At 43.5% G+C, this 25,569-nt stretch overlaps 1 protein-coding gene across 1 annotated transcript; it reads left to right on the forward strand.

The window, feature by feature from the left end:
- Window positions 1-171: 171 nt before the first annotated feature.
- On the forward strand, window positions 172-21,500 carry smad6b (SMAD family member 6b). The gene is made up of 4 exons (XM_031747321.2): window positions 172-1,742; window positions 4,640-4,696; window positions 6,629-6,706; window positions 20,568-21,500. Exons 1-4 carry the CDS (start codon window positions 953-955, stop codon window positions 21,107-21,109), a joined length of 1,467 nt encoding a protein of 488 aa, XP_031603181.1. The 5' UTR covers window positions 172-952; the 3' UTR covers window positions 21,110-21,500.
- Window positions 21,501-25,569: the final 4,069 nt, after the last annotated feature.

Genomic DNA, 25,569 nt, shown 5'->3' on the forward strand with positions numbered 1-25,569 from the left:
GTGTTTCGCCTTTAAGAGTTAAGAAACTTGAAACCTTGTTTGCGCAACAATCAGTGCAGCTCAGCCGCCAAAGTGTCTAGACTAGCACATGATGGTAGTCAGCCAATGGCTCCACCGCTCTCCTCGGGGGCCCCGTGTATGTGTGTGTGTATGTGTGTGTGTGAGTGTGTGTGTGAGGAAGAGAGAGGAGGGGGTCAGAAAGAAAAAGAGCGAGAAACGGAGAAAGTAAGGGACCTGGGCTGCAGTTTGGTTTAGATCTGAGCAGAGAAGCAGGAGCTCTACTCAGCCCCGGATCGATCGGCTTCGTAAAGCTCATTTCAGCACGCATGGACGTTTTGTTTGGATTTTAAAAAGAGAAGAAGTGCACTGACATCTCGAGAAGACGGCAAGGATCCTGACTTTGCGGTGCATTTACTTTGGATTAAAACGCATCGAAGTACCTCATGCTCTACGTGCCGGTGTAGAAAGTAGAACTGGGGTCGCTAAAAGTCGGGAACTGTTTGAGGCAGCGAGTTGTCGTCTTGCTTTGGAGGCTGTTGGCTTTGGATTATGTTATAGAATATATTACTATATGTTTTCATGTGTTCAGATTATTTTTTTATTTGCTTGTAAGAAAAAAAAGGCTGTAAACAGTCCATTCCACAGCGATCCTGGAGAATAAGCCACAGTTTCATAGCTTGTTTATTTACATTATAATCGGCTGAATTCATGCCTTTTGATCGGAATGGTGCAGTGCATTTGTTGCTCGGTTTTGCTGTTGTAGATGCAACCAAATCTCCTTAATTCTAATGTTGCGGTTTTGCCACCAATGCTCGTCACTTGGCTGTGCATGCACTGCACGGCATTTCAGCGTCATTAATGTTTTGCAACGACCGGAGAAGTGTCTTTAATATTAGGATATCCGTACAAGAGTAATAATAAAAAAAATCCTTATAGATTTTCAAGTTGTCGTATGTTCAGGACGAAACGCTCAGGTCTTGTGCGGCGACTCTGGAGAAGCCGTTTGATCCCAGATAAAGAAGGGGAAGATGGAATTGGCAAAACTGGTGAGGGCTGTAGGGACGATCTGTTCAGCTACAACCCAGAGAAAATTCCCAAAACGGAGTTCAGACCGATGACCCCTAGCGGGTCTCTTGTCGTGGACATAGGGGGTGTCTGCCCCGTGGAGAGCAGCGACTCGAGGGTCACGTCGGACCAGGATGGGGGTGCCGCGTGTGCCCAGGAGCAGGGCAGCCCCCGCTCGCTACAGGACAGCGAATGCAGGACGGTGACGTGCTGCTTATTTAAAGACCGGGACCACTCCGAGCTTAGGGGTGCAGAGACGGCTCAGGGCACCAGGGATCCGGGGTCGTGTCACTTCGGGCTGAGGAACCTTGGACCAGGAGACAGCGACTCTCCGGAGGCGCAGGAGGCGATGCCACGCACGGTATTAGAGCAAGAACTGAAATCAGCCACATACGCTCTTTTAAAACGGCTCAAGGAAAAAGCGCTGGATACCTTACTAGAAGCGGTGGAGTCCAGAGGAGGGATGCCGAGCGACTGTGTTATGATTTCACGGACAGAGCTGAGATTCGGCGGCCATGTGGCATCCCCACAGCTGCTTGTGTGTAAACTGTACCGCTGGTCTGACCTCCAGCACTCTGCCCAGCTCAAACCGCTCTGTGAGTGTAGGAGCTTTGGGGCCCCGGACAGTCCAACAGTATGCTGCAACCCCTATCACTATAGTCGACTCTGTGGGCCAGGTAAAAGAGTCTGCCACACAAAGTGCATGCATGTTGTACCACAAAGGCCTGCAATGTAGCTTAAATGACAACAAAGCACTAAGCATTTGGGCATCTGCACTTGTTTTGCATGAAAAAGATTCCTCAAAGTTGTCTCTGTATTTTCACTTTGACACATCTTTACTGCAGAATATTGCATCTTTTCTTTAAATGCAACAATTTCATATAACTTTCAAACATTTTCCATTTGATTTAAAGGCAGATCGTGCTAGAGTTACAAGGCAGAAACCAGCATTATTTAGGGGTGGGGAGTAAAGGGCCTTGGAAATTTTTCTGTCACACTGCTTTATTTGTCCTGTGTTGTTTGGCTTGGTTTCATACCCTGTGATAGAGAAAGGTTGACCATTTGATTAAACAGTTAATGATTACCGAAGCCATCTTTACTGCAAGGTGAGCAATAATAATAAGTGCGAGCAAAGGGACATGCATGAAGATTTGACAAAGCATAAATGTGGGGCAGATTACTTAGATGATACCTTGGGTAATTTTATTATATTTGTTCAGAGCGTGTGTTGAAAACAAGCCAGGATTTGCACACATTTTTCAGCGGTTTATTGTGCCTGTCAGTTTTGACCCAGAAAGTCGAATTTGAACAGCTCTGTGTTGTTGCAGAGCTCACTTCAGTGGCCTGTGACATCAAGTTTCCAATAAAGGGGAGTTTGTTTGTTTGTTCCGCTGTTCATGTATACAGTACTGTGTGTACTGTGTAGTGTGTCTGAGCAAGTCGGTGCCTTCAGAGTGATTGCCAGTACCTCTGTTTTGACTTTTTGTGTATGACATGTATGTGGCTGTTTAGAGTTACTCAGAGGTACAGCCTCGCTGCTGTATGTCACTTTAAGTGGCGTGTGCTGGAGATTAAGCTTTATTTCCACAATCAATCAGTTATCTATGGCAGAACCTCCCTGACCTCTATTAAACAGATTAGATTTTGGCAGTGGACGGGGTCTACGATTTGAAAAACCTTAAACGCAGGGCCACTCGACCCCGCTGACCCAGTGACAACGCCTGGTATCATGTGTAAAGATGCAAGCGTTAGTATTTCTGTCCCTTCACTGGCACAGGAGGAGGATTTTCCATAACATCCATGTTTACTAGAGCCAGCTGGCTGTGACAAGCACTTCAAAGTCACAAGTTTAACAATATCAGAATTCATATTGAGCAAATGAGGGAAACTGATGTGGATTTTGGCTCTGGTGTCCTAACACGCTGTCCAAATCGATCAGAACCGATTATATGTAACCTCAAGTGTGCTGACAAACCTTGCTGTTTATTGGTTTGAATAAGATCAGTTTGATAGACAAGAGTGTGATATTTGTTCCATCTGCTGAACCGTGAGCCTGTGCTGTGGGATTTTTTTTTTTTTTTTTTTTGCCCCCACTGAAACTACCAAAATTAATTATAAGAAGAGGGAAAGAGGCACATACCCCAAATTGGGACTAAGGCTTGTAGTAGACATAGCTCACATGCGCTCATGCGTGGCCCAATAGAGCTGGTATTTCTTTCACACTATTCACAAGGGGGGGGCTTTGAATCAAGACCTTAATCACCGGGTTTTGACAGTGTTTGTAGACGGGAATGTAAAAAACAGGATTTTTACAGGAATGAAACTCAGTAAATCAAACAGGTTTTAGTGTAAAAGAAGTCAGCCCTTTTGTAAAAACTAAACTAAAACCATAACTGTAGCTCAGCCTACTTAAGATCCATCTAAAACTATAATACTGTTCCAAGTTTTACACACGGGATTTTAAGGAATAAAACTTTATAAAATGTGAAGCAGTGAGCTGACATTGAAGTGGACAAAAAACTTTTCCCTTTTATTTTGCCAGGCATTATACTTTTCGAATGAGATCAGTTTCAAGTTGCGCTTTAAAAGCCCTTTTGTCCTGAGGAGGTCCCCTCATGCTATTTAGGTGAAGGAGTGGTGATAATATACAGTTTGCATACTACTGGCGCCAGACTGACTAGCTGTGTATCTGAGTGACTGAGTTCAGATCCTGGCAATTACTGCCGCCACTCTTAAAGGACCCACTGCTATTATGCTTTTCTCCTTCCCATTTTCCCTGTAGGCGAGGTCACTGTGTGCTCGCAAAGTTTTCTTTCCTTTGTGCTTTCCTTCTTCTTGTGCAAGTTACTTTCTTCGTTTCTCCTTTTTATTGGAAAAAAAAGTCAAGGCTTTGAACAGAATTAAGTTCAAAAGAGATTTACTCGTATTTATTAAAACAATAACTAAAAGTTAGGGTTAGTCTGTGGTCATATTAAAGACTGCTCAGCTTTAATAATATGTCCTCAAGTAACAGAGACAAATGAAGGGAGTGTTTCGCATTGGTTTATTTGCTTTTTAACCAGCGTTTGAAGAAAATGAATTAATTTTGTAGCGCAGACACAGAGCTGTAAGAGTCAAGGTGCAATCTGCCGTTTCCTCTGAAATGTTGTGTGTTGAAGCTTCTCTTGTGGCTTGACTTGAGCTGTGTATGTGAGCTATGTTTCTTGCTTTTACTGAAAACAAAAAACGCAGCATGACTTCACACAGAATATAACGTCTGGATAGATCTTTGATACTAGAACATTATCTAAATACTAGATCATTATATGTGTATGCCTGTGTAAAGTATAGTGTATGCAAAACCTTACAGTTACCAGCCTCTAAACATTTTCACCAGTGTCAGAGGCTTTCACCTCCTAAAACATCTTCCTTACATCAAATTAGTCCTTAAAATCCAAACGCTGTGTCGCAAATGTTAGATCTTCTGAAACCTAGGCCCATAAGTCCATATTTTCTCACGACTGACTTAACCTTATGTTTTACCTTCCTTTTTTTCCCTTTATAAGGTTATTGACATTACTGTTTTGTGTTACAGAGTCACCCCCACCTCCTTATTCAAGGCTTTCCCCTAATGAAGAACACAAGCCACTGGGTGAGTGACAAACACACAGTTGAACTCTGTTGCGCCTCAGTTCCTCATCTTCATTTGAATCCTGCTATCAGCACTTGCACTTTCTCTGTTTGGGAGTGCTGAAGAATCGTTATGACTGATGTGTAATGATTTTTGTATTAATAAAAATAATAATAATAATAATACTAATTAAAGACCATCTGAGCCTGTAAATTGGAAATAGCACGGTCAGTCGCTGTTTTAACAGGAAGAAGCACAAATAGAGTAATGCGGAGAATTGTAATGGCTGTAACAGGGCACCATGACTGGCAATTTACATGGTAGCTTTGAGATGAGACCTGTGCCAGCTTGTGGCATAATGTCAGCATACCAGCTAGAGCCAGGCAAGATAGTATGGTGTAGAAGATAGTGGTGTGGCCGGCCCATATTATTCAACCCTGCTCAGTGTGTTTTGCATGGGTTTTTTTTTGTTTGTTTGTTTTTATTGATGATCGAGAATTGCTTCAAATTCCTTTGAATGAGTTGATTGAATTGAATGATATAATCGCATTGGCCTTATTTAGTACGGTCATGTCAAAATGATTCCACCCATCTCTAATATTGCTGTTTTTGAATCAATTAACAAATCCTTAAGGCCACTGAATTGGTTCAAAATGCAGTTAATCTTTTGGTAATTCAATTTTAACGCGCTCATAGTGTTTCATTAGCAGACACAAATGTATCTATGTAGGTGCTTTAGCTCAGTAGCAATCAGAGCAGGGAAGAGAAAGAAGAAATCATTTCATTTTATTAAAGCAAACAGTGGTTTAACAGAAGACTAACCTGGGGCTGTACCATGTTCGGTGTATGAAGGGCAACACAGAGAAAATACAACATGGAGATGAGTCCCTCACTCAGTGCAGTGGACTTCCAAGGAATTGAAGCTTGAATGTTTTTTATGTGTCTTTAAGTTTAAATCTGATTCACAGTTTTAAATTTCATTTATAATACTGCATTCAGTGTCATAAGACCCTACGCCACAGCCTACCACAGAAATAACTATGTGTCATGGTGATGCAGGCCCCGTAGTAGTAATACGCCATGTAAACACAGTGTATTGATTAGCACATGGTTAATAACTGTTACACAAAGTGTACTAGGCTGTAATTGTATCCAGCTCACAATACTAATGCAACAGCTAGTTCTCTTCCAGTGTTTACATGTGCTGTTTCGCCATTTTCATAGCTCGGACAAACTGTGTATAAACTTGGTCAGTTTGAATGTCTTCTCTCTTACCTTCATTTCAGTTAAAGTAATTGTTGTTAAATATTTATTATCTGTGAGTGGCAGAACAGTGCAGACATACCAGCACACAAGTACAAATGCAAACAATGACATCGCCCACTGTGTCTTAGGCTCCACGCCGGCCTATAAATCAAGCTTTGTGCGGGATTTAAAGAAAGCGGTGGCAGCATGAAAAACAAATATTAGTGAGCTGGAAGCATTTGCACATGAGATGCAGGATAAAATTCATAAAGAGAGTTGTCAGGAGACTGTTAGACTACCTTTAATGCTTATTGGAGGGCACAAAGGCCAAAGGATAATGTTACTAATCACTGACTTTGGGGTCTGACTAATTTCGGTCCTGAGCTTTTTACTGTTAATCTCAACGCTGTCCTCAATATCAGTCAAATATGCTGTAATACAGAGAAACTGACTGTCTACCAATGCAGGGTTTCTGCTGTTGTATTAGCTTATTAGCTAATTATGAACAAGATTTAAAAAGAAAGACTTCTCAGAATTCTTTTTTGTATTACTAAATGAACGTTTGAACAATGCTGTTTGCAGCTGTACTGTATGTACTACACTGAGACTACACCACTGAGTGTCTCTGGCTGATGATAAGTAAGAATATGGATTACTTGCCTGAGTTGTTAGTAGATCAGGGGTTGATTTCTGCCTTATTCCCCACAGATCTGTCAGACTCCACATTGTCTTACACTGAAACTGAGGCAGCCAGCTCACCAAACATCACACCAGGGGAATTTTCAGGTACGTGTCTTTGTTTTACCTACAGTGGACAAATAAGCAGTTTTGACATGTTTTTTTTTTTTTTTTTACCAATTTCACAAATTAATTAGTAGAGGGTTAAAATGCCTGAAGGGCCAGTGTGTAAATACTGGTGTGATGTTAAATACGGTTACTGATTATGTTTGGTCAAAAGCTGTCTGGATGTTTGTGCATACGTGGATTTAGGTTGTAATTTCAGCTATATTTCCTTCCTGACTTACTTCTTAATATATGTGTGAGCAGCTGTTTGAAGTAGTGGCACATCAGCTCTCACTAGCACTTATTACTCTGATTGATTCTAACACTTTCTGTTAGATGAAGTGATCCGTGTGGTAAAGATCAATTATAAATAGATTAGGCGCTTTGCTTTCTTCCCCGAATTATATTTGAAATTGGTAGTTTGAGTAATAAAGATCATCATTTAGTTGTAAACAAGAGCGTCTTTCACGCTGATGCGTTTGCCTGTGGTTGCCCATGTTTTTTGCACAGTTGTCTGTGTCTGAATATATGAAGCTAAAGGCGAACACTTGCATTGTTGAACTGTAATATTTCCACTGTAATAAATCAGGGGAGCTTTGAGTGTGGCATCATCCTGTTTTTATGGCTTTGAAATGGTTAAATTGAGTCTAGCTGGAAAAAATGTGTCTGGAGTGTACTTTAACGACAATTCAGTGCTGTTCTCTGCACAGAATTGAGTGTGTGAGGGGGAGGTTTCATTTTGATGGTGTATTTTATTCTTTCTCATTAAGGACCATTTCAAACAGTCCAAGCTTTAAAGATAAAGGTTTCATTGTGAGCAGTGCAGCGGTTCAGTGGGGCGTGTGCATTGGCTTCAGAGCTGGCCTACCCTCCTCTGTTTTTCTTTCAGAAATATTTGAGTGGGATCAAACTGTAATAAGATCCAAGCTTGCTCAGAAACACACACAAGCACACGTAGTTGTCCACATGCATGTGCACAGACACACATACAACCCTATCCAACCTCCAGCCTGGCTGTAAATGGGCTGCAGGGAGGGGTGGGTTCACGGAAATGGAGTTGCTCCTGTGAATGGGGCCACACCAAAGGAGGCGAGCAGAAACTGCCCTGTCCTCTGATGTGAAATGAAACACTCCTTTCTCATGGCCCACAGTGAGCATGCCTCCCCCTTTCGTACTAGGGTCCTAGCCAGCATGCGCAGTGTCATGTGGACAGGGAGTCAGACCCCTGATTTGGGGGGCTTGCAGGGAATTGCATTTCCTGTTAAGGGGTCTGCCATGGCTCAGAGGCCAGGACACTGAGAAGTTGACATGGCTACCTGGCACTGAAGCATTCAGTCAGCAAAGGCCCCCTCCTCCCCAGCGCACAGGCTGTCACCACCTCAGCATGGCCTGGCGACACTCCCTGAGTCAACAAATGAGGGGCTTGTCAGAGCGCGCACCACAATTCCTCAGAGACTCTGGTGAGGGAGGATCTAGACATGCTAGGCTTTGGTTTCTTCCAACTGTTTTTGCAGGCCAGGCCAGATCATTCAGCAATGACTGTGATAAACTTTGCAAAAAAAAAAAAAACAGGGCCCAGCAGGGTGTTTTTCTATACTAAAAGGTTTCAGATACAAAAGCATTTCCATGTAGAGTAAACATCAGCATCTTGTCAACGATATAGAAACTCCATCATGTATAAGCTCTATTTCATCGTAACACCACTTGAAGGCCTCCATATAAAGCCTGCATACAGTAGCTCTGATTTAACATAAAAACCTGCAATGCATGTTGTCATGTTATCCTCTGTGTAACATGCTGCTGACCTGGAGATGACTTTCCTTGTGAATCCCCCGCCAGCTTGGGTAGAGAGAGTGTCTGTGTGTAACCAGAGTTGTGTGGGATCCAGACTCCACCCCTCACACAGGAACAAGTAAACCTCTTAAAAGCATGTCTGGGGGGCACTGCCTGGGTGGGGTGTCATCAAATAGTCAACTAGAGTTTGCAGCCCTGGCTACAGAAATACCCGCCGAGCATTCTTTTGCGTCACACAATGGCACAGAAACAGATCGGAACTGGTTGGTGTGGTAGATAAGCTTGTTCTACTACTTTACAGAACATATTCAGATCAATTTGAATAGGTATACTCCTTCTACTTCAGATTATTTAGTGCCTTGTTAATATTCCATTAAATCAGTACGATCTATATCGTAAAGTTCCTGTTACAGAGTTACAGTTACAGTTCAGATATTATTCACCTGATCCCTTTGGTTAGTTTGTGCAGTTGTGCACTATGCTAAAATGTTTTTCAAAAGCTTCTCCATGTGCAAATGTTGTATTCAAGGTCAGTTTTACTCATATAGCACCAAATCACAACAACAGTTGCCTCAAGGCACTTTATATTGTAAGGTAAAGACACTACAATGATACAGAGAAACAGGGAAAAGCCTAACAATCGTATGAGCCCCCCTATGAGCAAGCACTTTGGCGACAGCGGGAAGGAAAAACTCACTTTTAACAGGAAGAAACCTCCAGCAGAACTAGGCTCAGGAAGAGGCAGCCTACTGCCATGATCGGTTGGGGGGGAGGAAGAATGTGTGTAATATTCATACCTCCTGATCCTATATGCGGACAGACATTTGTACTGTTCGTAGGATTTATTTAAAAGTGGCGGTGATGTCAGTTCACATCATGACTGGGTCCAGCTTTTTAGTAGATAATGTAGCTTAATGCTTTGTGAGTGTGTGTGAGTGTGTAGTGCTGCCCTCACATTCTGCCTGCACATGCTTCCTCACTGCCTGGACCTCGTTGTGTGGACATCAGTACACAGCCCTTTGATGCAGATCTCATTGCTTCCTGTATGACTGTCTGAGGGGGTGTTTCTACACATCGACTTTATTATGTCAGTCACATTGTCTCTGACATTGGGGGCTCTTTATGCTTGTCACTGCTTCATTATATTGCTGTTCTGAGCAGCCATAAATGTGAGGTGGCAAGCAAAGATATTTTTGCACTGGTACTTATTTCAGTCACCATGGATACTTTTTTTAAATTTTGGTTGTTGGCTTTTTTTTGAGTAATTGTGACTGCATGTAGTTATAACAGTATTTATACTATTTATGTACAATGAGTGATGCAGAACTTTCCTTTGTTTGAGCCTGTTTATAGACAATGGCTCCAGTCTGCCTATATTTATCAGCCACTGGAGGGGTGTTCTCAATTAAACCACCAGGATTTATCCATGTAAGACAATTTATAAAGGGTCATGTTGCTGTGAGCCGACGTCACTGGTGTGACTGGGTGGGCTCTCTCAGATTATAGTGGTTAAGTGACCAGAAGACGAGTAGTGAGAAGGGTCCTTTTTAAAAAAAAAAAAAGATTTTTCTCTTTTCTTCCCCTTTGAATGAAGGGAAGTAGGAGGAGGGAAGCAATGACTGAAAGTTGCTGCTGGAGGAAAGAGGGCATCAGCAAGTAGTCACGGTTCCCACACAATAATCATAGATTGCTCCTCTGTGTCTGCCAGCCTGTCTCTGGTGGAAAGACCAGTGCTGTCTAGATGTCTTGTCTGCAGACAATCGCTGTCTCAGGTCCACTCTGCTATTTCTTTCTGGCGGAACGAAGCAGTTGGTAGATAGATATCTTTTGTCTCACTGATATGAGGTAACAGATCTATTTTGCATTCACATGTATAAGCTAAGCGCATTAAATTGTTCTTATCGGAGCTTGCTCGAGAAGGCGAGCGCTAAACATCAAACCAGTCACTCTGTCTGTGTCAGACAGTGGAAATGCATGGAATAATTAGACAGTCTAATCAAGGCATGTGATGCATCTCTTGATTAGAGCAGATTAGACTGGACACATTCCTGTTGATCTGACTTCGAAGGCATGTGATTCCCCTTGTGCTAGGATCTAATTAAACAGAAATTAAATAAATTAAAAGGCATGTCTACTGTACCAGCCCGCTCTTATCAGAGGGTGTCGGAAACTGCCATTTTGTCAAAGCCGCTGGCATCCTTTGGTGTCTGCCCTGTGACACTCTGGGCTTATGGCAGTATTTAGACAAGTTTCTTACTCCAAACTCACCATCGTATAAAATTCGTCAACTATGCGAAAAACATAACCAAAGAGATTTGGTGCCTAAAGCGAGCCGACGAGTGAAAGTAAAAAATGAAAACAAAGTGCAAACAAAGTTAAAAGAGGTAATTAACAGGACACAAACCATTTTGTCCCCACAGTTAAATTTGAATTGGCTTATTTTTCTCTCTAGCCTAATTGTAACCCCTAGTGCCATCATATAGGCTTATTATTTTTGAATATAAATAACTGTCATCTTGCATCTCTATCATTTGCATACCCTGTATATAATTGTCGCTGTGCAGACATCTGGCTTTCTTGGTGTAGCAGCAGGACCCTGACAGAGGTATGGTCTGGCAGAGCTGCATCAGCATGTTAGCGATGTCCCCCTCCCTCGTCGAGGCATGAGCCCCTTCCTCCATCCTAAAGACCCCAGACTGATACAGCTCCGGCTCATCTCCCCTTGCAGCCTGGCTCATGGCCTCAGGTTTCCACCGCAGCCCAGAGCCTTCCCAGCGCCTGGCCGCCCACACTCCCTCAGGAGCCCGAATGCTCCAGGATACGGGATGTGGAAATAATGTGACTCGAGTGCTTCCACCCTGCCTCCCGAAATCAGGTTTTGCGGATTGTTTATTTGAGGGGAAGGAGGCCTCAGACAAACATCCTGTTTTAAAAAGCTGCCTGGGTTTTGTAGCACTGCAGGGCGGTGAATTGCCCCTTTGACAGTGGGGAGAGACTGAGGAATGTTGAAGAGAAGGCCAGCATCTCAGGGGACGTGAGGGGGCTCTCCTCACCCGTTTGTCTTGTCCAGTTTGCAGAGTCCCATTTTAGGCTTGGGGGAGGTGGAGCAGGGTTACAGCTATACATCCTGAAGGGTCTGGTGCTCTATTCTCTGTGCAGCGGTGTAGGGCCTGTACCCACAGTCCTCGTCTCAAGTATCCGTTCCTGTCCTGGGAAGCTGGCTTCCGTTTCCCCTTACGTAACACTCATACACACAGAAAAAAAAGAGCCATTGATAAGAGCGATAAGGCCATTTTTCATTTTCCCTTTCTCAGCATTGTTAGACCATGGTGTGTCAGAAATTTGCTTTCAACTTTTTCTGGCTTGAGTCATGACACCGAGGATTCTCAGTAGAGTCCAACAGACGTTTTTGCCATTTGCAGAGGGGTCGTTGTGCATATGATATTTTTGTTTCTCTTATGTGCAAAAGAAACTGTTTTGGCCATTGTATACTAATGTTTCTACCTTTTTGTTTACAGCTTTTTGACCTTTTTTGACCTTATTTGAGGAATTTAAAGGAAGACTTCAGTTTATAGGGAGGAAATTTTCCATGTGTAGGCTGCATGTGTTTTGCAGCAGAAATAGGAGTTGGAAGTAAGCACCTTTTTATCTTCTTCAGTTATCGCAGCTAGTTTACCCTTTGTTGAGCTTTTGTTAAAATACTCATTTGTTTTGAGAGCTGATTTTCAGTTAGTATTACCAACACAGGCCCTGGATGCAGTGAGGTAATGTGACCTCTACGTGCAAAGTGAAAGCCCTGCTAATCTAAAGCAGTCCTTGGAGAGGCCTGAAACCCCTTACATGTCAACAGAAACTAGCCTGCTGAGCTTAGTATTTAACTGTCTCGGTTTGGCAAGCCAGTGTGGTGCCATTGCTGCTGGGTGTTTGATTAACTTAACTAAAGGACTCCCAGATAAATCTATATCCTCGTACCTGACCAAGCCTCTAGGCTCACAGTGCTGTACTTGTCATTTGATTTACAGAGTGGACTGTGTTTCTTTTTAGGCCTTGCCACACAGAAAGTACAGTCAGTAGAAATAACAGGAGGTTTGCTCGGTGTGCTATTTTTTTTTTTTTTTTTTTTTGCCCCATATTCTACCTTAGCAAATAAAGTGAGTGAGCTAATCTTGACATGTGCACAGGGAGGCCCGCCGTTGCCATCCTCACTCCCTTCACACTGCCGCGTAGCACCACTCTCCACCAATAGGGCCATTCATTCAGCTTGGGGCAAAGGGTTAGAGCAACAAATAAAGAGCGTGCAATGCCATTAAAAATGTATGGAATGCCCAACTGTTAGTTTAGCATTTTAGTGTGCCTCCCCTCAAAGCTGAGAGGGGGAACAATACTTCCATTCGAGCTGGGGTCTGTAAATGTGCTAGTCTTGCATCCACAACTGGCATAGAGTAGCGAAGGAGGTGCCAGTTGTGGATGCTGTTTTTATTTTCTGACCATTTCACCCACAATTATAAATCCAGACACTGGCCAAGGCCGGCCATGATTTAGGCCAGCCTGTGGCCTGATTGCAAGCAAAAATAGATTTAACCCCCCCCCCAAAATCCTCCCCAGGGGAGCATTGACAGTTGTGCCTAAACCTATAGCCGTCAGTATTTTTAAAACTCAGAATAGCCAGCGCATTCTTTGAGCTTTGAGAATGCTCTGTGGATTAACTCTAGGGGCCCATGTCAGTTGACATCTCTACACGAGACTCTTACTGCTGGAGGGAAAAGATAGCTTATTGTGGATTGGTGAACAGTAAACTCCTAGTGCTTCAAGGAACTGGTTAATTTCCTCTCTGCATGTAAACTGAGATAGAGCGCTTGGATGTTTGTGTTTTTTTGGCCTCTTTCCTTATCTTGAACGTGGTCTACTGGAGCTATATCTTCATTCCATTACCTTGTCTTAACATACAGCCAAGTATGATAGACATAATTTGGAGCCTTTCATCTTGTTCCTGAAAACTGATGCCGTTTTATATCTGACAAGAAAACCTTTATTGTTGAGTACAACTTGACAAAGTAGATTGTACTGTGAGATCAAGTTTTTGCAAGTAGTAGTTGTTACAAGTTGTAAACAGGCTTATGTGAAAACTCTCATTTATTATGTTCCCCGGGGAAAACTGTATTTACTTTTGTCGTGTGTTTAACTTATCTTTTATTTGTGTGCATTTCTAAAGCCTTGGCGGTGTGGCTCAGTACGTGCAGTCAGCCTGTCGCATTTCAGGGTACGGTTTAGATTAGAGGTCTGGCTGTAGCTTCCCCCTCTTCCCCTCTCTGTGACTGCCAACACATAATTTACTTAATGAAATCCTGCCATTCCCTTTAGCTTCAAGATTTTTTGCAGATGTTGACAGGGAAGGACTTTGTGAATTATTGGAAATGTTCACTCCTGCATTTTTAATGAATGTCTTGCTTGTTGTGAACGGGCTGACTTATCGGAGATGAGGTTGGGTGGGAGGGGGGGCAGTTGTCTTTGTTTGGGGAGCCGGTGTCTGGATGCCCGCGGTGGAGCAGTGTGGGTTACACCCAAGCAAGTGTTGTGATTGAAACAGAAACTCTGGTGCCACATTATCCTGACAGAACACATTCTCCTCACAGACTCTGATCCACTGGGCCAATCAATAGAAAACCATTGTTTGAACGGCAAGCGTGTCCATCATAGCTGCTCCACCTCCCGGCCCGGTGGAAACCAAATACCTACCTTTCGTCTTAAATTAGTCAGACTAACATAACTCGAAATAATAGAGCTCCTTGTTACTGCTCATTTGAAACCAGGCCTTCATCATAGCTTGACTCCATAGCCTAGCTAAAGTCACTTCACTCCCATATGGAATCTCGGTTTTCCCAGAAGAAAGTTTGTGTACGTTTCAAGCCACGCACCCGAAAATTTTTGACTTCACACGTGATGTCACGTAACCTTCTCACTGCTCCTCACCCCCCTCACTCCTAACCAGAGTAGGAAGTTAGGAGGCACAACGAGGGGAGGGGTTGAGGAATGTGCAGGGTCTTCTCCACTCAGTCGCTCCAGCCTACTTGGCTCGAACCTCCCTCGCACACTAGCAAACAAACACATTCACACTTGTGCACACACAAACAAGACACACACACAAAAAGATAGGTTGTTTGGGGAGGTGAAAGAGCACAGCCACCCAGCAGGATGTTGGCTGAGCGCTTTGCTTTCGATGCTCACTCGGACTCGGCTGGCCTTTAAGGCTGCCTGTAGATATGACATATTCGCAAATATCCCCCACAGTTTTTACAGAGCTTTTACGTGCCCTGAAAGGCTCTTGTAGGCCTCACTTGGATCACCACCATCGCTTGTGCTCTATGTCTCTGACACATTGCAGAGCTTTGGAGGAAACTTGGAGGAAATGAGCAGCACATTTTCTTCCCTTGAAAAAAAAAAAAGGAGCCTTTTTCTCTCAAACCAGCAGCCTCACTGACGCGCCCAGATGGCTCCTTCGTATTAGCCTCCTTAGCTTCCTACACCCACTGTTGTTTATTGATTTAATTTATGGATTCTGTTAGTTATCTGCTATCAAGGGTGCAGCACTCTTCCTCCCTCGTGGGGTCATCCCAAAACAGAAACAGAGGGAAAGTGAGGAGGAAGCGGATGACAATGTAAAGCATTCCCGTTGTGACCAGAAAGGCTTGGTGATTGGATTCAGTTTCCTGGGCTCCCACGGCGTGTGTTCACCCCCTGCAGCATATATATCTCTATGTCTATATCACTTGTTCTCTCTCAGCAGAGAAAGGCCAGACCTCAGGGAGAAAAATCCATAGACATGTAAGAGCAGCTCCAGTTAGCATATCTGTCTGATAAAGCCGACTTTGATGGCAGTGATAGCCCAGACGCCAGCCTAAATGTGGCCTGCTCTGGGGTTATAGTCAGCCTGTGGAAGCTATTGCCCACAGAATTAAAGCCATGAATTTGTTGTTTAGTTATAAAAGAAATCAGACAAATGTGTGGGGTGATGGGGCAGGAAAGCACAATAACAAAGAATTGTAAATTTTCACACATGCACACACAGTCCTCAATCCTTGCTTTCCACCACAAGTCTAGAGTCTATCAGTTCACCACTAGAGTTTAATAGCTGGAGGGGAATCTAATCCTTGGCACAGAATAAGAGCTTGCTCCTCTCCTCCCTTCAACTGCGCTGCATAAAAAGTCTGGCAACAGTGTTTTTCTTTTCCTGTTCAGCAAAGTTGCGGAGGAATGAGTGCATCCCTGCTAGCCGCTCCGGATTAGGACAGATGAAGTATAATGGGGGTGGCCCTGGAGCTTGGTGGGGAGATGTTAGCGCGGAGGGGAAGCTGTTGTTTGTCTGCCTGTCCCTGACACTCGGCCTCCCATTCATCTCACTCCAAGGCTGCGGAGCAGTGTTTACCCCAGGGCAGCTCTTTTCTGCTGCTCCCTCTGCCCTTTTTTTTCTCCCTTCCCTTTTCATGCTGTCTTTAAAAGCATTACTGGATGATCATCAAGGATTGCCATTGAAACTTTCAAGCCCTCATTTTTGTGTACTTAACAGTAATTATCCAGACTCGCCCTGGAGTGCAGGGAACTCATAGCAAGCAGGGTGATCTGCTTCCCCCCCCCACACACTTTTTTTCCAGATGTAAATCTGTAGAAGAGGCTTGGGCAAATTATGTTCAACACAGGTGTACTTAAGGGCTTTTTCAATGGCATGTTTGTCTTATGTTATAACATAATAAATATGTCATCCATTTTTGCTGTGTTTGCTTATCACCATCACAGTCACCTGCATTGTTACAACCACAGGAGTTTTGTTGCCTTTTATGCTTGGAAGCACATTTTGCTAATACATTTGTACTTTTGTTCAAGTTTTACTTTTAACAGGGGTACTGTAATGTAGTATTTTTATTTTTTCAGTTTGACTACTTCTCCCATTTTGCTTGGACAACATGTAGCTGACACTTCACTTCATTTTGCGTTCCAATGAGCATGCGTAACTTTTAGCCTCCTAACTTCAAAAGAACTGATATAAGTCCGTGTTTATTGACAGATCTGATGCCCTGCATTTGACACTCGGAATTTGTCCAATCGGAGAGGCCACAGGGAAACAGAAAAATCAACATTTTCCTCACCGTCTCCATGGAGAGCACATCTTGTTATGGAAATCAAACACACTGAATTCTGGCTGTGGGAGTAGCAGTTGTTAGATAGCTCTGTTTACTGTGTGTCACTGTACCTCTAAGTGAAGTATATGTGGATACAGGTGTCCTCAGCTACACTTAATTCCCTAAAATGTGATAGTTGGCTTGCTACATTTCAAATCTGTTTGCCTAAAGGAAAACCAAACACAGCCTGTTCTTATCATATTTCTACAATACCAGACTAGATGCTTTATTAGACATACTGTGTTTCCTGTTGGCCATGGAAACATTTAGAGATCAAATACCACAGATTTATGGATCTCTACTTTTTTTGATGTGAGCCTGGTTATGTAAGACTTTAAACTTGATCAGCTCCATCATATGCTTAGCTCATTGCCTCTGGCTGCAGGAACAGGAAGTGTGGCGTCCATGCTGTGGCGGCGTCCATTGACTCTGAGACTGACACTAAGAGGAGAGGCTTTTGAGAATAAAATAACAATAATAACATGCGCTACTATTCTAATGGGTAAACGGAGCTGTTAAAAGGTGGCAGGGTTAAATGGATGCAGAGCACTTGTAATTGCTCCCAGCCATCATGGCTCCACCCAGAGCAGAACCTCATGCAGGCCAACATGGAGCCTAAGAGAGTTGGGTGTCCATGCTGTGGCTAAAAGGGAGGGAGACACAACCATTCATTTCACCTCCTCTGAACTGCCTCTCTGATGTCTGAACTTTTAAGGTTTGGTCTGAGTCTTGGTCTGGCGTGTTTCTACATAATTTTATGACCAGCTACTACTAATTAAATCCTCCTTCTTACTCTTATATCAGTTTTATAGAAAAACATTTGCAGAACATCCAAACATGTAAATCTGAAAATGCAGTCTTGACATTGTAGCATGTTTTGAGGAAAATGGAGCTTTGTAAAAATGTCATGACACTCAATAAATCGCACGGGTGTGATAGAACAGGCTAGTAGTGTTTCTGCACAAGAAAAGCCCCGTAAAATTTAATCAGGTTATGGCAGATGTGCTCGTTTATCCGTAACAAGCAAATTTAGGACAAAAACATAAGCATGTATGCTGTTTTTTCTCCCCCACTCCAAACAGGCATGTGCGCAAAAGCACACGTAGACACTAAACACAACAGAGCAACAGGAAAAAGCACAGCTCTTTCTGTGCTCGCTGTCTTCCGTCAGGCTCAAGCTTAGCATTAAATACATTTTTAACCTTTGTCCTGCTTATTCCTCTTCCTGGTCCTCATAGTCCAACTGACTATCTTTGCGCCACGCTATGTGTGAAAACTAGATATCATTGACCAGATTGTTTTTGCTTTGTTCTTTCCATCCAAAGAGAAGGAGACACTAGCCATTTGGTCTTTCGTGTTTCTGTGCACAGTTTCAAAGTGAGTTTACCTTGATGTCTGGGTTCCATTTGATTTGAGACAATGGAGGGCCGTAAACGAGTTGGGGCTGAGTTCTTTGTGTGGCCGAGCGGTGCTGCAGTAAAAGCTGAGCTCAGAGTGGAGGAGCTGGAGTGTGGAATTTACTAATGGCACATGCATGTTGGGGCCCCTGAAGAGAGGGGGTCATTTCAGCCATCAGTGTGTGCGCAAACACACAGAGAGCCTGTCTGCAGCTTCCCCCCCATCTCCACACTTCGCCACTCACTCGCTCTTTTCTTCCCCCTCCATAACACAGAGAGCCTCAAACCAGCAGGCGTTTTCTCTGTGCAAGTCTGGTCAACGTTTTTGCTAATCTTTGTATAAACTTTACTAGTGTGGGTCACTCAGCAGAAAGATTTAGTTGGGTGGGAGGTGAACAAGGCATTTTGTTGCTGTGTGGATCTGTGATGCTCCACCTTAAAGGCGTTTGTTAATGGGGCGGGCGGTCATTAAGCCCTGAGAGCAGAGAGACTGAAAGGAATGGGGCCACAGGCCCAGGCTTTAAATCCTCTGTGCCAATAGACTCTCTGAAGCAAAATAATGGCATCACTCTGTGTGTGAGTTAATGGGAGCTGATAGCATGAAGGCTGGGGGGTCAGCGGGTCACGGGCTTGTGCTAAGTTGTCAGGGAGCTGAATGCTGTCCCTGGGCCCACAGCAGGGGGAAGAGCTGGCTGGAGGGGGAGGGGGACCCCCTGCCTGGCCCTCTACCGTCACCCCCACTCTTGTGGAATGTGAGGAAGACGAGGGAAGAGGAAAAAGAAGCTCCTTAAAACCACGGTTATGGTTGACACATTGGTCATTGCTTGCACGTACTGTGACGTCAGGACAGATGTAGAAACGTTCATACTTGTGCTTGAGGTGCACTTGGCTCGCTATAATCTTGTCCTACACTTCAGATGCACTGCCGCTTTACGAAAATAGGAATGAGTATGTCAACATTGATCAGAGAGGTTAGCTTTCTACAGAAAGTCCTATCTTCTCCAGCTGTTGCAGCAGTCTAAAACCGCATTGATTATGTTGCATGACAACTATGATGTCACCCTGTCACTGTTTTAACTGCGGCTTGAGGTGCACCAGACTTGATTCAGTCTAGATTTTTTTTCCCAGAGTCTCATCTTTTTCAAGCTGTTGCAGCATCTTGTTCTCTGTAATCTGGGAATCTCTGAACTCCTCGACTGATATATCATTGAAATGGAAGTGAAGCACAGTTGGGTGTTCAACCCAGCCTCGTCCGCCAGGTTACAAAAATCGCATGGGCACGACAAGCCAAAACAACACCAAAGAGCAACATCTGCGCTGTTGTTTGTGAGGGTGACAACTGCAACCATAAACCAGGTGTTACTCTCTGCCGTCACATAATGGCTGTGTATATGTAGAGAGGGACCTGCACAGATTCATGCCTCAAGCTCAGCCACAGCTTGTAGCAGGTGACAAAAATGGATACGACAAAAAATAAAGTTTCAGTCAGAATGAAACCAAAGTGCATGGCACTAATAACGTCACCTTTGACTCGCTTTAGCTATGACAAAGAGAACAGTAAGTCTCCAGGATGTGAAAAACTGGAACTGTTTGTCTTCCATTCTTTTTCTTTCTCATCCATCGAGCCCTGTCCTCTCCTTGTACCACAGATTTTATGAGTAATATAAATATAAGACAGCTTTGAGCAGCTTCTGAAAGTAGTCAGCAGTGTGTGTGTGTGTGTGTGTGTGTGTGTGTGTGTGTGTGTGTGTGTGTGTGTGTGTGTGTGTGTGTGAGTATGTGTGTCTCTCTTCGGTATGGTGAAGATCGAAGTCTACCTTGGGAGCAGTAATTCACTTTGGAGTGCTGAGGTCTGTCACTGAAAAGATTTCACAGACTGCAGCCATGAAAACTGAATTAAGAAGCTGATTTAGTGGACGGAGATGTTTAGTCTTAAGATGCCAGGTTTGCTTCCGTTGCTAAAAAGAAATTTTAAAAAGTTATTAAAATGTGCAAAACATTTTTTTTAAGTTATAACCGTGTCCTCTATTCCACTCTCTAGACACTATAGTTTTAAGGCTTTCAGAGGGGAACACTTGAGTGTAATCTGGATTTCATTTAAGTAAACAGAATTTGTTTTGGAAGTTCATGTGTGACCAGCAGCTCTGTAGTATGGTCAGTGTTTAATCCCTACAGTGCCCTCTCGAGGTACAGGGTGGAAGTGCAGGTCTTCAGCTGCACTGACCTCGCTACACCCTCCACCCCCAGGATATGTATAGTTGCGCTGGTGTGTGTGTGTTTGTGTGTATGTGTGTGTGTGTTGGACAGAAGTCCATGCAGCGGTATTTATACAAGGCTTAAATTTCAATACAGTGCCTGCTTCAGTATTTATAGTGTGGCCATCTGCTCTGAACAATAAAAAGGGATAGTTAATCCCTTAAAACTCAACCCTTCCTTTTTATTAGCCCTGTTTACATTTGTTTATGTTTTGTGTAATGGACATTTCTCTGTCTCTTCTAGATGCCAGTATGTCACCTGATGCCCCTAAGCAGAGCCACTGGTGTAACGTGGCATACTGGGAGCACCGGACACGTGTGGGTCGCCTCTACACAGTGTACGAGCACTCCGTCAGCATCTTCTATGATCTACCTCAGGGCACCGGCTTCTGCCTGGGCCAGCTCAACCTGGAACATCGCAGCAGCACTGTTCAGCGTACAAGAGGCAAAATCGGCTACGGCATACTCCTCAGCAAAGAGCCTGATGGCGTTTGGGCGTATAACCGCAGCGAGCACCCTATATTTGTCAACTCCCCAACTCTGGATGTGCCCAACAGCAGAACTCTGGTGGTGCGGAAGGTGATGCCAGGCTACTCCATCAAGGTGTTTGACTATGAGCGCTCGTTCCTTCTGAGGCACACGACAGAGGCTGACCTCCTGGATGGACCCTATGACCCTAACAGTGTGCGCATCAGCTTTGCTAAGGGCTGGGGCCCCTGCTACTCAAGACAGTTCATCACCTCCTGCCCCTGCTGGCTGGAGATCCTCCTCAACAACCACAGATAACACAGATGGACCCCACAAACTATCCCAAATATCATCTACCTAGATTTAATATAAAGTTTTATATATTATATGAAATATATATTATACTTGTAAATACGGAGTCATTTTTACAATGTAACTATTTATGTATGGTGCAATGTGTATATGGACAAGAGGAAAAAAACGGAAAATGCACTTTGGCATATATATATATATATATATGTGTATATCTATATATATATGTATATATATATATATTTATATAAAAAATCTTTCAATACCAACTTGAGAAATTATACAGCAAAATTAGGATCAGCAGCCTGGATTTGGTGTATAGTTTTCATATACTATTAATATCCAGACAAAAAGCTAACACCATTCACACATTGATAATAAAGTATTCGCATAATGATTCTCTGTGCTTGGTCTGTTAGATCTTTATAATCACTAATTCTCTATAATGTATTTTTTACTGTATCCTAAAGAGGACCTATCCAGCTTTTCTTTATTTTTGGACACACACACACAGACACACACATATATTTATATATATACATATATATATATATAGTTAAACTGGTTGATACTCATATTAAGCGTGGCTTATATTTCAAAAAAAGACGCCAGCATGTACACAAGGTTGTTTCAGAGAGAGGAAGTAAGGGACTGGACCAAAGATGAATATAAGGAAAAATTATGAATTTTTATGAACTGTGAATCAAGCAAAGCTACTCTAGCAGAGTTCAAGACTGAAACTGGAGCTGGAAATGGGAATAATAGGTCCTCTTTAAAAAGCACACTGATACCATTACCACTTGAGATTTCTCAGTCTTATTTTTTTAGAAAATAGGAATCATAATAAAGTAATGGATAATATTATACCTTATACCAAGATGTAGTGTAAGGTTTTGTTTGGCATTAGCCTTATGGGCCGAAGGCTGAGAAACACATTTCGCAGTCAGTCTGGGAGCACTTAATATAAAAGAAGAAACATCTCTGTTGTGCTCAGCTTTTAGAAGCAGAAAATAAGCTGTCAATTCACTGTTTATTCTGACTGTGGGTTATTTAAATATCTCAGCAGATAAATGATGTTTATATTTCAGTAGCGTCTCCAGTACCACGTACATCACTGGATTTTTAGACAAGCCAGCTCAAGTGAACCAGATGTCCTTGAGGTCCTAAGGAGCCCCGGTAATGGGAACTGGGAGGAGATGGTTTCATAGAGGACAGTGTAGGAGGAAATGAGGAAACTGCTCGGTAGCCGCTAGGTCGTCCTTTCAGAGGTGTTTCTACTGCAGCACATCATCGTTGGCTGATGGTCTCACATCTCTGCAGCCAGCTTGTCTCACAATGGCCGTTGTTATAAGTGACCAGGGATGGAGCACCCTGAAAACCACCACAGTGATACTGGAATGTATGCAGAGAAACCAAGAAGTTTTACAAGCCTGCTGGAATCTTAAAAACTGCAGCCAAGCTGGATGTGGTTTAGCTGGCTTCCTTCATAATTGCTGGTATTGGGTTGTCAGGTTGGCGGTGATGGTAGCGAGGGGGGTGGGGGGGCTGCAGAGGTCTCTGCCAGCATTCAGCAATAGAGACATTCACTGACACTGATTCTGGTTTAATGAGCACTGAAATGTGCAGTTACAAGGATATGTGTGTTTTCCAGACCTCCGAATTTTTGAAGTTTGTGAACAACATGCTTTAAACAGTGACAACCAGAGATGTTATTTTTTATGAAGGGTTATCATTTTTTTCTTAAAAATACTTCTTCCCGACTGCGTGTGCAGCATCTCTGTCCTTCACACTCCTCCATAAAGGCTCAGACAGCCTCCTCCAGGATTGCTGTCTGTCTGGAGCCAAGACTGTGTAGAGTTCAAACAGCGGAGAGGAGTGGCTCCACTCCGCCTCTGTCTCTGCCTCCGCTCTCTTCCCTACAACTGGGGGCCATTATCCCGCTCCTTTGTGTCTCTGTTATGGGAAAAGGGCCCACATCACCACTGGAGAGGAACTGGCAGACAATTATATGGGGTGGCGAGGAGCTAAGACTCATAGTGAGCAGATTACACAAGCCGCCACAGAGCGTATGAGAGGGGGCCTAATTAGACAGGGCTGGGGAGAGGCCAAGCGACAATACACATCTACTGTGACTGCATCTCTGGGAAGGCGCCTGCTCTACTCTACTCCAGAGCTTGAATAGTTGTGGCAGGAGGACTGTAACTCTGGGCAAGATGGAGGAGAGAACGGGAAAAGCCATGTAAGCAGCTTTGTGTGCTCCACGGGCTCAGGAATGGTATTGATTAGCAGGCCGCAGCCCTCAATCGCTCTGCCCCCCCCCCCAAAAAAAGGGCAGCCATTTTGTTCCACTGGTTATGATACACTGAGCCGTAGTTGCAGCTCTGCATTGATTGTAAACGGCTGTTCGAACGAAGGCAACCTGGTAGCTACCTTTCACGTCAGCCCAAAGACACAGAACTGTGTATTCGATGCAGAAGTGCTACATATGTGTGCATTCGTGTTTCTGCACAAGCTGCTTTTTAAAGCCCTGAATTTTGAAACCCTGTTATTATGGCTTCTATGCTGCCAAAGCCTCAGTACATTCCTTGAACTGTAGATTTTTGTCTGTAAGACTCCTAAGGTTGCTTTCTCCCTGTTCGCAGATGGAAGCAAAAGGAATTGCAAGGTAACTGCAATCGACTCACCTTCAAAAACCTTCAAAAACTGAGTCGGAGTTAAAGAGGATTAATCTCTAGCTGTTCTCAAAATAGATTAGAGACTTAGAACAGACATAAAAGTCAGTTTTAAGAAGTTAGGTCATTTGAGCCAGGAAGATCGGGGAGGGGGGGGGTAAAGCAGCTTGCTACTAGTGATGACCCTGTTCAGCACATCTGGCCCCAGTAAAAGCTCAGTGAGGTAATAGCACCTTTTGAAACAAAGAGAGATTACACAGAGTGCCTGAAACACTTCCTGCTCTCTGTCTCTCATGAACGGCGGCCCACGGAAAGCCTTCTCACCTTGGCTGAGGGTGTTAATTACGGCTCCTCGCAGCTGCCATGCTCGCCACTTCCTGGGCGTGCTGATACATGCAAGCGCACAGGGGATCCACGCTCTCAGAGGGGATTATGGGCTAGCACGCAGAGCAAGATGCAAAAGGAAGACTTCTTTCTTCTTTTGGTACCTTTCCACCTGAATATATCTGCACTATCTGGCTGGTGCTTGCATTCCTGCCCCACCACCATCGCAAGAATATTTTTTTAATACTTCCTATATGCGCCGTTGTTAAATCTCGCATCCAAAGTGGCATTTATGGTTTGCATCCCCCGAAAGACAAACCATGATTCTGCTACTGTGCTGCGGGCCCCTAGCTGAGCCTGGAATAGACCATTGAGTAAGCATTTAGGCGGGTTTTTTTCAGAAGCCAAAGGCAGCTCGGTCCTGATGCTATTCTGCTGAACCCACCCTCCCTTCGGTAATTACAGGGTGCACAGGGGCCTCTCTGACGTACGAAAAAGGATTTATTTTAGTGAGTTTCCACAGAGGTTAAAAGAATGCCACAGTGTGAGCACACACACACGGACATGCACATGAACACACACCCTGGACTCAATTTCGACAGCATTTATTAACCGCCTGTCCTACTTAGATCATAAAAGCTATGGCCCTCATTGTGGCATTTAGGTATATTAAATATCTTTTTAAGATATATTTTAATGTTTTAAGCATGAATTAGAATGTTTAACATCTAAGCACATAACTTCATGACATCTGCAAATCCTTTTGTCACTTCTTTGAATTCAAACTGAATGATGTCACACTGGATCTTTACTGCAACACATTCAACCTGACTGGATACAGGCGCTTCTTTCTTACTTGCGCTCAGCTGTGACACTGCTGGGCTTTCTCCACTGCAAACTGCTATTTCTTTCCCCCTTTAAATCAGAATTCCTCTTTCATTTAACCCCCCTAACACTACAGAAACTACAGGGTTTACCTTCTTTAATATTTCACTTTTCTTCAAAAGTTTTGTCTCTGTCTGCACAGGAAGTTTCACTGATGAGCAGAGAAAAAAAATGTTTGCTGCGTTTTGTGTGACATAATGTCAGAAACCTCTATAATTTAGGCAATAACAGCCTTTAATAGAGTTACTTTATGGGCTATAATCAAATCTCTCCAGACCCCTCTACCTAAATTGTGAGGCAATAACACATGAGTGCGCTGAGGCAGTGCTGAGATACATATTTTTATGCCTGCATGGTTGTGGTTGTGCCTGCCTGTGGGCTTTTTTGGAAATGTGACTCTTTGAGAGAAGCAGTCACAAAGCACTTTGCACCTTTTTTTTCTAAGAAATGCAAAATATATTCACTTAACTCTGAGTCTCACTTGTTTGGAGGAGTAATCCTATATATTACAGTATGTCATGCTCATTGATCTCACCAAGAGCTCAACAACTTTTTCCATAGGCCCATTTTGTCCTTTTAGAAGTC

Source organism: Oreochromis aureus, linkage group 7, assembly GCF_013358895.1.
Source record: "Oreochromis aureus strain Israel breed Guangdong linkage group 7, ZZ_aureus, whole genome shotgun sequence".
NCBI lineage: Eukaryota > Metazoa > Chordata > Actinopteri > Cichliformes > Cichlidae > Oreochromis > Oreochromis aureus.

Bases quoted from the DNA above. Each gene is read 5' to 3' on its own strand.
- smad6b (XM_031747321.2), top strand. From the start codon at position 953: ATGTTCAGGACGAAACGCTCAGGTCTTGTGCGGCGACTCTGGAGAAGC. The intron at 1,743-4,639 runs GTAAAAGAGTCT...TTTGTGTTACAG, and splicing joins TAGTCGACTCTGTGGGCCAG to AGTCACCCCCACCTCCTTAT. The intron at 6,707-20,567 runs GTACGTGTCTTT...TGTCTCTTCTAG, and splicing joins CACACCAGGGGAATTTTCAG to ATGCCAGTATGTCACCTGAT.